A 16,961-nucleotide genomic window follows, 5' to 3' on the forward strand; every position below is an offset into this window, starting at 1 on the left:
ATATATATATATATATATATATATATATATATATATATATATATATATACATACATATACACACACAGTACAGACCATAAGTTTGGACACACCTTCTCATTTAAAGATTTTTCTGTATTTTCATGACTATGAAAATTGTACATTCACACTGAAGGCATCAAAACTATGAATTAACACATGTGGAATTATATACTTAACAAAAAAGTGTGAAACAACTGAAAATATGTCTTATATTCTAGGTTCTTCAAAGTAGCCACCTTTTGCCTTGATGACTGCTTTGCACACTCTTGGCATTCTCATGATGAGCTTCAAGAGGTAGTCATCGGAAATGGTTTTCACTTCACAGGTGAGCCCTGTCAGGTTTAATAAGTGGGATTTCTTGTCTTATAAATGGGGTTGGGACCATCAGTTGTGTTGTGCAGAAGTCAGGTGGATACACAGCTGATAGTCCTACTGAATAGACTGTTAGAATTTGTATTATGGCAAGAAAAAAGCAGCTAAGTATAGAAAAACGAGTGGCCATCATTACTTTAAGAAATGAAGGTCAGACTTTGAAAGTGTCCCCAAGTGCAGTTGCAAAAACCATCAAGCGCTACAAAGAAACTGGCTCACATGAGGACCGCCCCAGGAAAGGAAGACCAAGAGTCACCTCTGCTTCTGAGGATAAGTTTATCCGAGTCACCAGCCTCAGAAATCGCAGGTTAACAGCAGCTCAGATTAGAGACCAGGTCAATGCCACACAGAGTTCTAGCAGCAGACACATCTCTTCAACAACTGTAAAGAGGAGACTTTGTGGAGCAGGCCTTCATGGTAAAATAGCTGCTATGAAACCACTGCTAAGGACAGGCAACAAGCAGAAGAGACTTGTTTGGGCTAAAGAACACAAGGAATGGACATTAGACCAGTGGAAATCTGTGCTTTGGTCTGATGAGTCCAAATTTGAGATCTTTGGTTCCAACCACTGTGTCTTTGTGCGACGCAGAAAAGGTGAACGGATGGACTCTACATGCCTGGTTCCCACCGTGAAGCATGGAGGAGGAGGTGTGATGGTGTGGGGGTGCTTTGCTGGTGACACTGTTGGGGATTTATTCAAAATTGAAGGCATACTGAACCAGCATGGCTACCACAGCATCTTGCAGCGGCATGCTATTCCATCCGGTTTGCATTTAGTTGGACCATCATTTATTTTTCAACAGGACAATGACCCCAAACACACCTCCAGGCTGTGTAAGGGCTATTTGACCAAGAGGGAGAGTGATGGGGTGCTACGCCAGATGACCTGGCCTCCACAGTCACCAGACCTGAACCCAATCGAGATGGTTTGGGGTGAGCTGGACCGCAGAGTGAAGGCAAAAGGGCCAACAAGTGCTAAGCATCTCTGGGAACTCCTTCAAGATTGTTGGAAGACCATTTCCGGTGACTACCTCTTGAAGCTCATCAAGAGAATGCCAAGAGTGTGCAAAGCAGTCATCAAAGCAAAAGGTGGCTACTTTGAAGAACCTAGAATATAAGACATATTTTCAGTTGTTTCACACTTTTTTGTTAAGTATATAATTCCACTTGTGTTAATTCATAGATTTGATGCCTGCAGTGTGAATGTACAATTTTCATAGTCATGAAAATACAGAAAAATCTTTAAATGAGAAGGCGTGTCCAAACTTTTGGTCTGTACTGTGTATATATATATATATATATATATATATATATATATATATATATATATATATATATATATATATATATATATATATATATATATATATATATATATATATATTAGACACACACACATTTTTTATTTTATTTTTTTTTTCTTGTATATGTTAATCAGCAGAGCGAAATGCCCCCCACCTCAGCAAGTAGGAGACAGAGAAGCAGTGTGCTCCTGAAGATAAAAGATGTAACAACCCCTCTAAAAGGGTTACCCGGCGTACCAGACACCGAGGCTCCGAGCCCCCAGCTCTATTACTTGCTCCAGCGCCACCATGCTTAATTGACAGCCCACCTTCTTGACTACACAGCCGGTGATCTGTCAGTCACTCAGAAGGTGGCGCTATCCTCATCTGACTTTCCATAGATCGGTCTTACCTGTCACAATCCGGCTAATCCAGGATTTGATTTATTGTGCGAGACAGACTAGCGTCTGTAGATACAACTGATATTAATTTGGATTTGGCTACAGAAAAATCTACAATAAAAGGATCCGCTGCAGATTTAAAGGATTATTGCCATTTTGTACATTTATAGCATATCCACAAGCTATGCCATACTAGTCTAGTAGATACAGATCCCATCTAAGAGACTTCTATCTCAAAAACAGGGGGCCCCCGTCATACGCTGCTTTCAGTGGATGGGTGATGGAAATTCCCATACAAAATGATTGACCACCTCTCAGGACCCCATTCTCTCAAATAAATGCATGTCCCATTGGTGGGATCCCCCTTTACTATGCATATATGGCATATTTTATATGTATTTAAGTCATAAATCAATGAGTTGGGAATACCCCTTTAAACAGTCTCATCATGCCAAGAATGGAGTGTGTGCAATACAAGATGTAAGTGCAATACAAGATGTAAGTGCAATTTGTGGTGCTTGACAAGAGGCAGTAATAAAACAAATTCCTGTAGAATCAGAGAAAAAGTTCATTAGGACACTTGCTCCCGATGATCGGCCATTGTAAATATATGATAAGTCACAATCCATGTTATAGGTCAGGGTCACATGACACATCAGCCGCCTCCATGCAAGCAGCACAGACATCCACAATCTATAGAACAGAAAAGTCCCTATATCTGTGCCCTAATAGGGCCTTCAGAGAGAGATCGTTATTATAGGAAGACCATTTTTACCCCAATGGATACTGTTTCTGCCAAGGGTCATAACCTTTTTTTTTTTTCATCCCCATAGCTGTAGGACTTTTTTTTTTTTTTTTTTTTTTTTTTTTAGGGGGACGAGTTGTAGTTTTGAATGACTGTACTGTATCAAGCACTGAAATATTTTAAGTGCGGTAAAAAGGTTAAGAAAAAAATTCTGCAATTTTTGTGGGGTTTGTTTTTTTTACTGCGTCTATTTGCATGTTAACGATAACCTGGTAACCGCATTCTCCAGATCGGTACGATTACAGCGATACAAAACGTATGTTGTTTTATATATTTATTTATAGCTTATTTATTTTAGTGATGTAAAAAAAATAAATAAAAATTGGTTCGTATCACCATTTTCCATGATCCATCACTTTTGCACGACGAGCTGATGTTTTTATTGATACAATTTTAGGGTAAATATGACATTTTGATCACTTTTTATTGCATTTTTTTTTGGGGGGGGGGGGATTTGCGATAAATTAAAAATAGCAATTCTGTTTTTAATTTTTTGGCATTTAATGTACAGGTTGAATCATTTTTTCACTGATCGTACTTTTGCGGACGTGATACGTTTATTTTTGGGGGGTTTGGGGAAAGGGTGGAGGGAGTGAAACTTTGTTGTTGTTTTTTTTAATTAAAATAATTTTTTGTTCCTTTTTAATGTGACTCCAGTCGCCCTAGAAGACTTGTACTGATGGCGTTTCCTACATCGCAGCCTCCTATGACGCTCAGCCTCTGGCCGGACTCCGCGGGGGGCACCAAGATGGCGGCGATGACGGTGTTCTCAGCAGCTGTCCTGCTATCATAGCAACCCGCTGGGTGCACTTGGATCACGTAGCAGGGGAGGCCAATGGGCGCCAGAAGCTGCACCCACCCCGATCACACCGCTCACATACCGCTGTCCGCCAGCAGCAGCGTTTAAAGGGTTAATCATCATTCCCATTAACTTCTAGGAGAAAGAAAAAGTGATCCTGCTCCAGTGCAGGCGGCCATAATATAAGGGACATGTATATGACACACGACCCCAGCACCCACAGGACCAGGGCTGCACACCATTATTATACAGCCACTTACACCATTATTGTACAGCCACTCACACGTTTCCCCTCTGCTTTTCCTACCAGCAGCGCTCATTTCACCCTCCATTTTACACACTCACCTCTTTCCTCCAACATTGAGGTGTATGACATCCCCGCTGCGGCCTCCCGGCGCCGCCATGCTTCACTCCCTCAGCGACCACCTCAGACAGCAGCCGCCGCCATACTTCCGGCAACACCGGACAGACCTGACACTTAGTTACCGGTCTGCTCATTGGCTGCAGTTCCCGTCAGTCACAAATATGCCCCGCCCCTTACATTTATTAGTGGGGAGCTGGCGCCGAACTCCTCAGTAGGGCGCCGCCGGCATGTGAGAGGCGGGTGCGATGTCTGCATGAGATCACCTCAGAGCGCTTCATGGTCATTTTACTATACATTTATATATATATATATATATATATATATATATATATATATAAATATACATATAAAATTGTGTGTGTATATATATATATATATATATATATATATATGAAAATGAGCGTTTCTGTATAGTCGGCACCATTTTTCTTTTTTACCCTCTGAGCAAAAGCTGTAAAATATCATTCCCATATTGTGGTCCATACGACTTTATCATCTTTAATCCCACTTTTTTTTTTTGCAAAAAAACAGGCAATCGTGGTTTGGTGTTTAGCGTTCGGGATAAATATTTTATCTGCTTGGACAGTGACCTGATTTGACTACGTTTTTCCTATACAATGCATTGGAAAATGTGCAGAGCAAATCCACAGGCAAAAATGTACAAAAAAAAAGCATGAAAACGCGTAGAATTTCCGATGCCAAGAGGTGCAGAAACGCTGCAGAAATTTCTGCAAGCAAATACTACCCTGACTTAGATCAAAATTGGACAAGTCTCTGATTTTGTGAGGATCACTCGGTGCTAAGAAGTACGGACATGTGAACAGCCGCATAGATGAGCCCTGACGGTGACTTGTCACGCAAGAGCAATTCACAAAAACATCCGTGCAATTTGCTGTCACACATGACTAATTTAAAGCTGAGATTTTGTTGCAAAACAAGGGCCAAATCGCAGATAAGTTGCATTGAAGTCTATAGCGAGTGAGTCGTATGCAACTTGCAACCAATGATAGAAAATCCCAACGTGTTTGCAAACATTAGCTGCTCTGTGCTGCAGCTGGTCGCAGATTGCAATGAGACACCATGGGAAATCATTAGGGCATGTTCGCACGTTGCTTTTTTGCTGCTTTAATTTCAGCTGCATTTTGCTGTACCAGCAAAGTGAGATTTCAGAAATCTCATGCGCACACATTGGTATTTTTGTCATCAGTATTTTGTGCTTTTGCTTGATTTTTGCAAAATGCAGCATGTCACTTCTTTCAGCGTTTTTCACCCATTGAAAGTAATGGGTAGTGGAAAAAACGCTGAAAAAACGCAGGTATCTGGTTTTGGTGCTAAAACCTGAGGAAGTTGAATTAGGTAAATTTTTTTTGTCACTAAACTTGATCAGCATACGCAAGAGACAAATGTACAGTGACAAAGATGCAGTAAAAAATGCACCAAAATACACAGCAAAAATCAAGGAAAACCTTGAGGCAGAAACTTGACTGCCAAGAGAGCAGGTTTTGGTGCAGAAAAGAAACGCACCAATAACGCCATGTATGAACATACGCCTCATTGCGTATCCCTATCTGTAACCAAATAAGTATTAGAATAAGGGAGAACTCATGGATCTAGTGGGGAGAACTCATGGATCTAGTCTAGTGGGGAGAACTCATGGATCTAGTGTTCTTTCTTCTGTTTGCTCAGCATCACTGACACTTTGTAGCCATATGTTACAGTGTTTTCTTTCCATTGCCTCAAGCATCAACTTTTTACATTGCAGTTTCCACAATCATTTTCCCTGTGCTACAAAGGGTTAAAGGACAACAATTCTGAATATGACACAGAAGACATGCCTGCAGCAGTTTAATGAGGGGAGGATTTGACACAGAGATGGGATGGGGGTAGCACATCCACCCAATCTGAAGCACCTGGGTGTCTGGTTACTGCTTCCCTGCTGTTCATGATTCCTGTACACAGTGACAAAGAGGGTGCAGCCTATATACAGCAGCTGACTGGTGCAGGTAAGAGCAAGGCTTCGTCTTTACCTGTAAGAGAAGGATTATTCACTGTGTTCAGTGATTGCTCTACTGTTGTTCTGGACTGTGGTTTTCGTGCATTCTTTCATAATACCCCATGATGATGTATGTGATGTTTTGCAATGTGAGCTCAGCGCAGACTCCTTTGTAATATGTTCTCTGCCATTCTGGTGGGTGGGGATGCATTTGCAAAATTGTGGACACACAAAGTCTAATGCGCTCCCTATAGTTATACATTAGAGGCATTTAATGCAATGTGTTCTAATGTGAGCACTCCTGTGGGTGTTAAGACTGTTTGCAGAATTGTTGCAGCTTCCACACTTTGGTTATGTTCACACCATGTTTATTGATGTGGATCTGCTTCAAAGTCCACATGAAGAGGCTCTGTGAGTACATACCCTTTGCATTGATAACTGTGAAATCCACAGTATAAACTTTCGCAGGGGTAGACGTATCATTGGTTCAACATGTACAGCCGCAAAATGGGTCCAAGCGGTAAAGGGACAAGCTTTCACTTTTAAATCGGCAAGCAGGTTTTGTCAAAGACACATAAAGGGGCCCATATATTGTTCTCACACAGAGGCGGCCTTTCCCGCCTGTGGCCGCCACTGAACTGGTGCGCAGTCCATATCAAATCCATAGGGTTAGGCTATGTTCACACGTTGCGTTTTTTTGCTGCTTTTTTTTTGTGTGCAAATTTTCAGCTCTGTTTTACAGTACCAGCAAAATCTATGAGATTTCAGAAATCTCATACACACACTTTGTTTTTTTTTTCCTAACTGTTTTGTCAAAGAGCTGTGTTTTTGCAAAATGCAGCATGTCAAAAAATGCAGCTGGGCTTTTGCAGCGTTTTTCACCCATTGTGGTAGTCCGGGAAAAATTGCAGGTATCAGGTTTTGCTTCATTTTTGGTGCCAATATCTGAGGAAGTTGAATCAGGTTATTATGCACTAAACTTTTTCAGCATGCACAAGAGACAAATGTACCCTGGCAAAAACTCATCAAAACCTGCTTTTTTGACGTTGCTTCTTTACTGCCAAGAGAGCAGGTTTTGCCTGCGGAAAAAAAAACGCAACGTGTGAACATAGCCTTAGTCAGTTTACATTGCAGTGTGTGGAGGAGAGTTTGTAAAATCTCGTACACTGGAAGATGAGCAAAAACATTTGTAGGACCGGTTTTAGTCTGTGCCAGAGCCCTGTGAACTTTCTCCTACCTGCTGACATTCCCAGCACCTTATGTGATTAGTAGGTCCAGCGTTACGTCATGGCTGGGCCTACTGATCAGATGTTCCGGGGACAACAGCTTCACAGGGCTCTAGTCTAGCGCCCCTGGATTACCGATACCACCGCTGAAAGCGCGTTCTTCTACTTTTTTTTTTTTCCTCCACTCTGCCCCATACACATAGCTGTTGGCAGAAGGATCGCTCGGGCTTTTCGGTGTTCTCTGTGAGAGAGCCGTTGCCAGACTGCCTTGAGACTGTGTACATGGCGCCTCTTAGACGCTGAACCCTTCAAGAAAACTATGGCGGTTGCTTTCCTGAGGAGGCATCTTTCACTCTGTACTGTTAAGTACAGAGTGCTAGCGGCTATTTAGCGGATGCCGCCTGAAGACGTAGCATGTCAGTTCTTTTAACCACTTCAACGTCCAAACCCTGAGGTTAAAGATGTGCTGTAAAACGAAACGTGTGCACAGCAATGTTGTTTTGATATTGCTGTGCACTATGTTTATTTTATGGGGCGCTTTTTCAGAGGTATTCCAGGCAGAATCCACATATTCCACATACACATATTATAAACCTGCCTGGAGTCACACACAGCGCTCGGTGTGCATGTAACACGTGTCCGACGTGCACCTCCTGAGAAACCACTTTCTTTGTGCATGTTTCCACTGCAAATTTTGCTGCTTTAAAAGTTCAGGCAAAATGCTAATGTGATTTAATGAAAACTCATGCCTACCGTGCGCTTAAAAATGCTGTTGAACTGTGCATTTTTTTTCCTATGAGGAGTCTGAAAAAATGCAATTGCTTTTTAAGTGTAGAATGCCACGGGCTCTGCACTAAAAAACTACATCAATACAGCATAAAAAAAGAGAAAAACAGCAATAATGCAGTCAGAGCATATTTTGGTGTTGACTCCTGCACAAAGAAAAGCAGCATTTACATACATGAGAACACAGTGACTTTCTACCGCATCACTAGAATAGCTTATCTATTGTTAATGGCCCCAAATTATATATAATATTTTTTTTTAACAGTTCTTAGATCTTGATGGAATTGCAATCCCCTCCTAAATTAATTTCAGCTGCAGTATCTTACCTAATCCACTACAAGGATACAAATTTGTCAATGTTTGGCTATTAATTCACTTCCAGAATAATACAGTTTGCAATCATGTTATCTTTCGCTAGGTTCCCCACCTGAATGAACTTTGTTTCTAAATGAGTTCATCAGGTGATTGATGGTGGTTCGACAGCTGGAACCCCCAAAGATCAAATGGAAATGTAGTATTACATGATGACCATTCAAATATCTCATGGGCTACGTTCTCACAATGAGTGTTTGAGTTTGATGTTTCAGATTTTCTGTAGTATTTCTGCACCCTTCCTATTATCTAAATTTGGTTAATTGCGTTTTTGTTTCTTTACAAGCATTTTTATCTTATTTTTGTCTTGTGGTCTCTCATGTTTTGAATAAAACTTCTTTGTTTTTGATTCTTCCTTGTATTTGGCTTTAATAAAACTTTAGTGATAGTCATGTGTAGATTACATGAGGTTTTTTTTTTCCTGCAGATTTTTCACATCTAATGCAATTCTATAAGGGAAAAAATAAAACTTGGCGTACTCGCAAGAAAATTGACACGTGGCGAATTACAAACACACACCGCAGGTCAATTTACGCAGGATAAAAAAAAACAAAAACACAGCGGCCGTGACATTTCTAAAAATCCCATCCACTTTACTGGTACTGTAAGACGCTTCTCTTTGTGCAGGGAAAATACTTAGTGTTAACAGATCTAGATATATACTGCTCAAAAAATAAAGGGAACACTTAAACAGCAGAATATAACTCCAAGTAAGTCAAACTTCTGTGAAGTCAAACTGTCCACTTAGGAAGCAACACTGATTGACAATCAATTTCACATGCTGTTGTGCAAATGGAATAGACAATAGATGGAAATTATTGGCAATTATCAAGACACCCTCAATAAAGGAGTGGTTCTGCAGGTGGGGACCACAGACCACATCTCAGTACCAATGCTTTCTGGCTGATGTTTTGGTCTCTTTTGAATGTTGGTTGTGCTTTCACACTCATGGTAGCATGAGACGGACTCTACAACCCACAGAAGTTGCTCAGGTAGTGCAGCTCATCCAGGATGGCACATCAATGCGAGCTGTGGCAAGAAGGTTTGCTGTGTCTGTCAGCGTAGTGTCCGGAGGCTGGAGGCGCTACCAGGAGACAGGCCAGTACACCAGGAGACGTGGAGGGGACCGTAGGAGGGCAACAACCCAGCAGCAGGACCGCTACCTCTGCCTTTGTGCAAGGAGGAACAGGAGGAGCACTGCCAGAGCCCCGCAAAATGACCTCCAGCAGGCCACAAATGTGCATGTGTCTGTACAAACGGTTAGAAACCGACTCCATGAGGGTGGTATGAGGGCCCGACGTCCACAGATGGGGGTTGTGCTCACAGCCCAACACCGTGCAGGATGCTTGGCATTTGCCACAGAATGCCAGGATTGGCAAAGTCGCCACTGGCCGCCCTGTGCTCTTCACAGATGAAAGCAGGTTCACACTGAGCACATGTGACAGACGTGACAGAGTGTGGAGACGCCGTGGAGAGTGATCTGCTGCCTGCAACATCCTTCAGCATGACCGGTTTGGCAGTGGGTCAGTAATGGTGTGCGGTGGCATTTCTTTGGAGGGCCGCACAGCCCTCCATGTGTTCACTAGAGGTAGCCTGACTGCCATTAGGTACCGAGATGAGATCCTCAGACCCCTTGTGAGACCATATGCTGGTGCGATTGGCCCTGGGTTCCTCCTAATGCAGGACAATGCCAGACCTCATCGGGAGCATGCCCAGGCGTTGTAGGGAGGTCATACAGGCACGTGGAGGCCACACACAATACTGAGACTCATTTTGACTTGTTTTAAGGACATTACATCAAAGTTGGATCAGCCTGTAGTGTGTGTTTCCACTTTAATGTTGGGGGTGACTCCAAATCCAGGCCTCCATTGGTTAATAAATTTGATTTCCATTGATGATTTTTGTGTGATTTTGTTGTAAGCACATTCAACTTTGTACAGAACAAAGTATTCAATGAGAATATTTCATTCATTCAGATCTAGGATGTGTTATTTGAGTGTTCCCTTCATTTTTTTGAGCAGTGTATATAGCGTCCATAGGATATCTCCCATAGATTTTTTTATTACTATGAGCAGAATTTTTATTTATCAGGGGTGGAGGGACTGGCAGCACGGGGCGGAGGGGTGGGGTCACAGCAAACCACGATACTTTGACCAAGGTGTTCAGATAAGGCTGCATTTACACATACGTGTTACCATCCAAAAGAAACTGACCAATTTCTTTCTCAGGTGTCCTCCCAGTTGCTTCCCTTTTTTGCACTGAAGCAGTAAACTGAACTTATTTTTACCATTGATTCTTAAAGGGAAGATGCCATAGAAAAAAAAAAAAAAAATTTCAACAATTGAAAAAATTTAAAGCATTAATGTTATTTTAATATTATAATTTGTTTTTATTGAAGTAAAATATGAAAAAGAATTTTAAAAGGTTTGGTATTTCCATTTTTAAACAGTAGGGGGAGCATGAAAACCTAGTGTACAACTAGCTCACATTACGACTGCAGTAAATGTGGTTGGGGTCTGATCACTGACAGCCGGAAGCACCGATTCTGTTAGTGCTGCTCGCTGTATTATAAACTGGGGTTAGATAGGTCGAGTGTATCATGTACGCGATTATATACGCTGTGATTAGATACAAGGCTAAGGCTATGTGCCCACGATGCAGAAATGCTCAGGATTTTTTCCTGAGCGTTTCTGCATCTCCCTGGCAGAAAAAAACGCATGCGGATTGTACATGCTTTTTTCCTGCCAGGGACATGCGGATGTGAAGCGTTCTTCACTTGCATTTCCGCATGCGGGTTGACAAGGGCTTTCCAAGCAATTTTAGCATCACTTGGAAAGTGCTTGTCAACTTGGTCACACTATATAAATCCATGCAAACGGCAAGGATTTATATAGTGTGACCGAAAGAATGGTAAAAAATAAAAAAATAAATCTATACTTACCTTCCGATGGTCCCCGTAGTCTTGCTTCCCTCCGTCCTGGCTGCCGGCAGCGGTACACTGAAGGACCTGCCGACGTCAGCGTCGCGTGACCCGTCACATGACTATGACGTCAGCGCAGGTCCTTCAGTCCATCGCGATCTGCCGGCATGAAAGGACGAGTGCAGCGGGGGCCGTCAGAAGGTAAATATAATCTTTATTTTTTATTTTATTCTTTTTTTCACAGTTTCTATGGTACCCGGGTCCGGAGGAGAGTCTCCTGTCCTCTAGACCTGGGTACCATCTGCACATTGGAACGCATGCATTCCGCATGTCCTTATCTAGTGAAGTGGAATGCATGCGTTCTAATGCAAGTCAATGGCGGCGAAAATGCAGCACTTCCTCAAAATAATTGGTAGTGCTGCGTTTTTTTCCGCAGTGATAATCTGCAGCGGAAATTTCCACAGCATGTGCACAGCACATGCGGATTATCATTGGGGAACATGGCAGGCCTGCTACCATGCGTTTTTTAAGCGTTTCTAAAGCGTTTTTGCCGCTGCGGAAACGCTTAAAAAACGCATCGTGGGAACACAGCCTAAGTGTATTTTGTCACATGATGGGATTAGCTATTGAGCTCAGCAGAGTGTATCACACAGGATGGGATTAAATACACAGTATGTAAGATGTGACCCCGCTCCATTCACTTCTATGGGAGCAGTGGTGTAATGTGTGACCCTGTTCCGTCCACTTTTATGGGAGCAGTGGTGTAATGTGTGACCCTGCTCCATCCACTATATTACTACTCCCATAGAGGGAGAGGGGTCACACATTACACCACTGCTCCCATGGAAGTGGACAGACTGGGGGGTCACACATTACGCCACTGCTCTCTTAGAAATATGTGACCTTGCTCTGTAATGGTCCCATATAATGACCCCACACTCTAATGTGCCCCACATAGTGCATCCTAGAATATGGCCCCCATCCTGGTTTATACTCCCACATGTATTCAATACACACATACAAATATATATATATAACACTTGTACTTGCCTTCTCCACGCCGTGCAGCGTCAAATTTTGTGTGTTCAGAGCGCAGCAGATGGATGATCTCCCTGCTGTGCTTTGAACAGGCTGGCGGTGATCACAGCCTGTACTGTAATACTGATGACAGGCTGCGATCATAGCTCCCCGCCGTCACAGATACTCGCCTCTCCCCGGCAGCTCCAGTGATCGCACGCACTGAGCAGTGTGTGCGATGACGGGGAAAGAAAAAAAAAAAAAAGGAGAAAAGCTCACCACACTGCAGATGATTTCAAAAGCTCCAGCTTAAATGTCCTGGTAGGTGCCCATCTTGCCCACCGACCATCCAGGAAAAATATATGAATAGGAAAAGACGGCACTTCATACCAGTTAATAAAATTCCAAAGTGCTTGTTTATTAATCCATGATTAGATGATGGAATACAGCCACATGTTACAAACAAATGACGTGTCTGTCTAGCATGATGCTATCATTAAGGGCGCAGCAGCGCCAGAAACGTCTTTTCCTATTCATATATTTTTTCTGGATGATGGGGAAAGTGGAGCCCACAGCATACACTTTGGGCTTCACAAAGATGGCTGCTATCTCCTCCCACAGTTGTGACCTGGACAGCCCAGGGGGGTGAGCCCAGGTCATAACTAGAGGCAGGAGAAGAAGCCTCAATGCAAGAGATGCGTCGGAGAATGAACATGGGCTCTTATGTCCAGGGGCCACTGTATTTGAGGTGTGTAAGTGTCGTGCTCGTACACTTACACACCCCTAAATGCAAACGGCAGCCCCCAGTGTCTGAAATAAAAATTAATAAAAAAAACTTTTAAAGTATTACATTTAATTTTGTATTAAAAATAATTTATATAATTATTAATACAAAATTAAAAATCGCGGCAACTTCCCTTTAACAGTGGATCATTTAAAACAGATGGATCTCTGAAGTACAAAGTCTGTCATCCGTTTTACACGGATCCTCATATGCTTTAATGTCCGAGTCTGATCCGCAAAACGAATGAGAGTAGACATTCTGAATCTCACGGCCTGGAGACAAGGACCCATTTTTTTAAAACTGATGTGTGTATGGATCATTGAAACTATTATATAGATTAGTGTGCTGTCTGAGAGAAAAAAAAAGGAAGCACTAAGACGTGTGACACGGATGTGTAAATGTAGCCCAAAGTATAGCACGCTGAAGTTTTGCCAGAGGTGAAGGAAGATTTGTATTTACTTCTGTCCGAATCCCATTAGATACATTTAACGCAATTTTGGGGGTTTCCTACATTTAGAGAATTGATGTTTTTATATACCTCCAAAAGTGACTCTGGTTCTGCAGCTCTGGTCCTCCATAGATTTATAATGGGAGGATTAGTTGTTGTTTTTTTTTTTTAGTTTTTGCATTTTTTTTTTCCTTTTTTCAGTTCTAGAACATGTTACCATAATAGGGAAGGCACTTAACAGCAAGCTGAGCATGAAGTAATAAAAACCGAGAAAACACATTCCACTGCGCCGCTGGAAACATGTACAGGTAGAGAGATTTATTTATAAAATGCAAAAAAGAAAAGTTGGAAATATTGCCGTAATTATGGAGAAACCTTTTAATCCTGCACAAGCGAGCAGATTTTCATTATGTAACCCTGCTGGAAAACACGGCAGGGAACCCCCCTCAGAGAATGCGTGGACAGAAGCGTGCAATCAGCTGATTGGAGGGATTAGACGTAACGTCAGACTGGTAAACCCTGCTATTTTATTCTTCAGATATGCCATCCCCCACAATATATGGCATTACCTCATATATACTGCCAGCTGAAGACTTTCGCTCCATTGTGGGGCACTACAAGCCGTCTACTTACAGGGGTGTAATGCTGCGTTGTGGGTGTGCTGTCTATACAATTTGGCATAGTGGCTGGGTTTTTTTTTTGGGGGGGGGGGGGGGCAATGTGTAAGCTATAACTAGGACACTTATTTTTATTTTCATGGTGGAGCTTCACCCTGTCCGGCCACTTAATAGAATGGAGTGTTTATCTGTGCAATGTGCACAAGATTCATCATGGAATGCATGGCAGAATGCCGGTGTTATGTACTCTACCTGTCCAATAAGTGGTGCTATGATAATATTTATCATGGCAGCCTGATGATCTAAACTGTTTATCTGGGCACTGGTTCATCACACTGTATTTACTTAGATGCATCATGTATGTAGGAGGGCGCGGATTGTCGTATTTATCTATACACATTATGGAACCATTTTGGTGCAGGACTTTGGGAACTTTGTGGCTCTTTCCAAAAAATGTTTGTTTTGCTTACGACCTAAATTACTGTAAAGTACTATTTTTTTTTTGGGCACTATTATAGATGGATATATAAAAGACCTGAAAAAAATATGTTTTTGAAATTGGGGGCTGTGTATTTTGCTATGTTGCAAGGGTGTAGGCTTTACATTTCTTTTTAATTCTTCACAATCCGACTCATGAAATAGCCTTCATTTTGCAACACAAGTAGACCAGTGTGTTCTGAGAATGCAGGTGTTCTTATACATCATGGACCCAGAATTGAACATGCGTAATGGCAGTGTGCAACATGTTTTTAAAATGGGGCTTTGCAGCCATGTCAGAGATGGAGATATATAGATAGATATATTGTACCCTCATGAGGTTGAATTCACACGTCGCATTTTTAGTTTTTTTTTTCTAGATGTTATTTTGAAGACTCGTCTACATGATGGTTCCCCAACCTGTCACACTCCGGCTTTTGCCAAACCACCTCTGGGACTTGCATCTTTCTAGAGAACAGGGGTCAGTCTAATGTTTCCATAACTAGAAAGGCGGGCACACATGATCAGATCCCTTTATTTACTGTGGCATGAGAAAGACCCTGTTCTCAAGCATAGTTTATACACACCTTTAAAGGGCCTCTGTTCACACCAAGTACAGGCACTTAGTGCACCCTTGGTGTGGCCAAGCAGTTCAGTGCACCTTCCCACCTGCTTGTTTTCCTCTATCTCCTCCCCTCCTTTCTTTGACATCTCTGGCTTCATAGACCTTGAGAACGGTGGAGATGAATGGAAAAGAATCAGGTGAGAATGTACACTTAAAGAAGAATTCCTATCAAAGTTTTTATCACCTTAATATATTGCGATCTTCATATTATATGGCACTGTGTACTTACAATTGCTCATTTTGCCTTTCTATCCAGCTAATTCTTCTCTTTTCTCTGCTCTATGTAGAAACAGGAAGTCTCTGTTCCCTGCATTTATCATTCCCCTCTTCAACTCTTGACACAGCTGCTCCCTCCTCCCCCCATGCTAAGGACTTATGCAGTGACTCATGAGTCATGCTGGGAAAAGAGACTTCCTGTTTCTACATAGAGCTTAGAAGGATTCAGCTAGTCAGTTTTCAATCACGTGATGTCATAGACCTAATGGAAAAGAGGAGAATTAACTGGGTAGAAAGGCAAAATGGACAATTGTAAGTACACAGTGCTATATAATAAGATGATTGCAATATATTAAGAGGATAAAAACTTTAATTGGAGTGCTTCTTTAATTGTTTGGCCATGCCACGGTGCACCAAGTGCCAGTACCTGGTTTGAACAGTCCCATTAAGTTAATCAGTTGCACATCGCATAGTAAGTGTGTGCGTATAGATATACTATAGTTAAAACTCAACTTTTTGTGATTTTAGGCTGGGCTTGCATCTTTTCTAAAAGGTGAGTTTGACATTTGTGTGAGTGTGAGGGGCATTGCCCAATCTTCAGTATAATTTATGCCAAGCGGTGTAGATTTCAGCAGGTGTGCACCGCTTTTTGTATTTGGCGCATCTTATTCCAGTGGACTTTTCTGCAACACTAATGTCAAAAATTTACAAAAAATGTCTTGTCCAGGCATAAAAAGTATTATTCTCATTTCTACAGCAAGGGAATATTGTTGTAGAGAGGTTGTGTTCTCACATCACTGTTTTGAGTTGTTTTTTTCCTGAGCTCAAAACTGTGGCAAAAAAACACAACCTTAATATTAGTGGTAATGGTCTTGAGTCCATCAAATGGGAAGAATAACAAATGTCTTGCACATAAGTTTGCCGTTGTAAAACTTGTATTTTTATAAAAGCAACATTCTCAATGCAAGAAAATATAGAGTAGGCTGCAAAAAAAAAAAAGATAATGACAGGAGCTCTTGAATAAAAATGTGGTTTTATGGAGGAAATTACAATTCACTACCCCCCCCCCCCATGAACTACATCACTTTGCTTCCACATTTGGTTGTGTGTACTGATATGTATCTTGAAGAGGTATTACTAATCAGACTGAATTGCCAGAGAAGACTAGTAGAAGATTCCTGTTTGCTAAGAGACCTACCCTCACCCAAAACCCGCAAGAGGTATGAAAATGATCCCGCCTGTGTTAATACATTTAGAAAGAGGAGTGTTGTTTTTTTATGAACCCAAAAGTCTGAGTTCTCCTTTAATCAGAAAACCAAAAAAGCTAAATATTCTGCTAGCAACGTTTTTTAGAGTTTTGTGGTTTATTTCCTTAGACTTGTGGTTTGTTTTGCATATTAGTTCCTCATTAAAATGTGCCTCTTTAAAGGAAACC

At 41.7% G+C, this 16,961-nt stretch overlaps 2 protein-coding genes across 2 annotated transcripts in view; one reads left to right on the forward strand and one right to left on the reverse strand.

The window, feature by feature from the left end:
• SHKBP1 (SH3KBP1 binding protein 1) overlaps positions 1 to 4,190 on the reverse strand; it is a 19,632-nt gene extending 15,442 nt beyond the window's left edge. The window contains exon 1 of the mRNA XM_073641479.1: positions 4,027 to 4,190. Coding sequence (XP_073497580.1) covers positions 4,027 to 4,085 — 59 coding nt within the window. The 5' untranslated portion in view covers positions 4,086 to 4,190. The remainder of the gene's footprint in view (positions 1 to 4,026) is intronic.
• A 1,731-nt stretch (positions 4,191 to 5,921) lies between these two features.
• Positions 5,922 to 16,961, forward strand: part of LOC141154922 (G-protein coupled receptor 4-like) — a 45,262-nt gene continuing 34,222 nt past the window's right edge. Inside the window, exon 1 of the mRNA XM_073641482.1 lies at positions 5,922 to 6,048. The gene's annotated coding sequence lies outside the window, so the exon portion shown is untranslated. The remainder of the gene's footprint in view (positions 6,049 to 16,961) is intronic.

The sequence above is a fragment of the Phyllobates terribilis genome, unplaced genomic scaffold, assembly GCF_046119375.1.
Source record: "Phyllobates terribilis strain yellow unplaced genomic scaffold, ASM4611937v1 Scaffold_7__3_contigs__length_470593459, whole genome shotgun sequence".
Lineage (NCBI taxonomy): Eukaryota > Metazoa > Chordata > Amphibia > Anura > Dendrobatidae > Phyllobates > Phyllobates terribilis.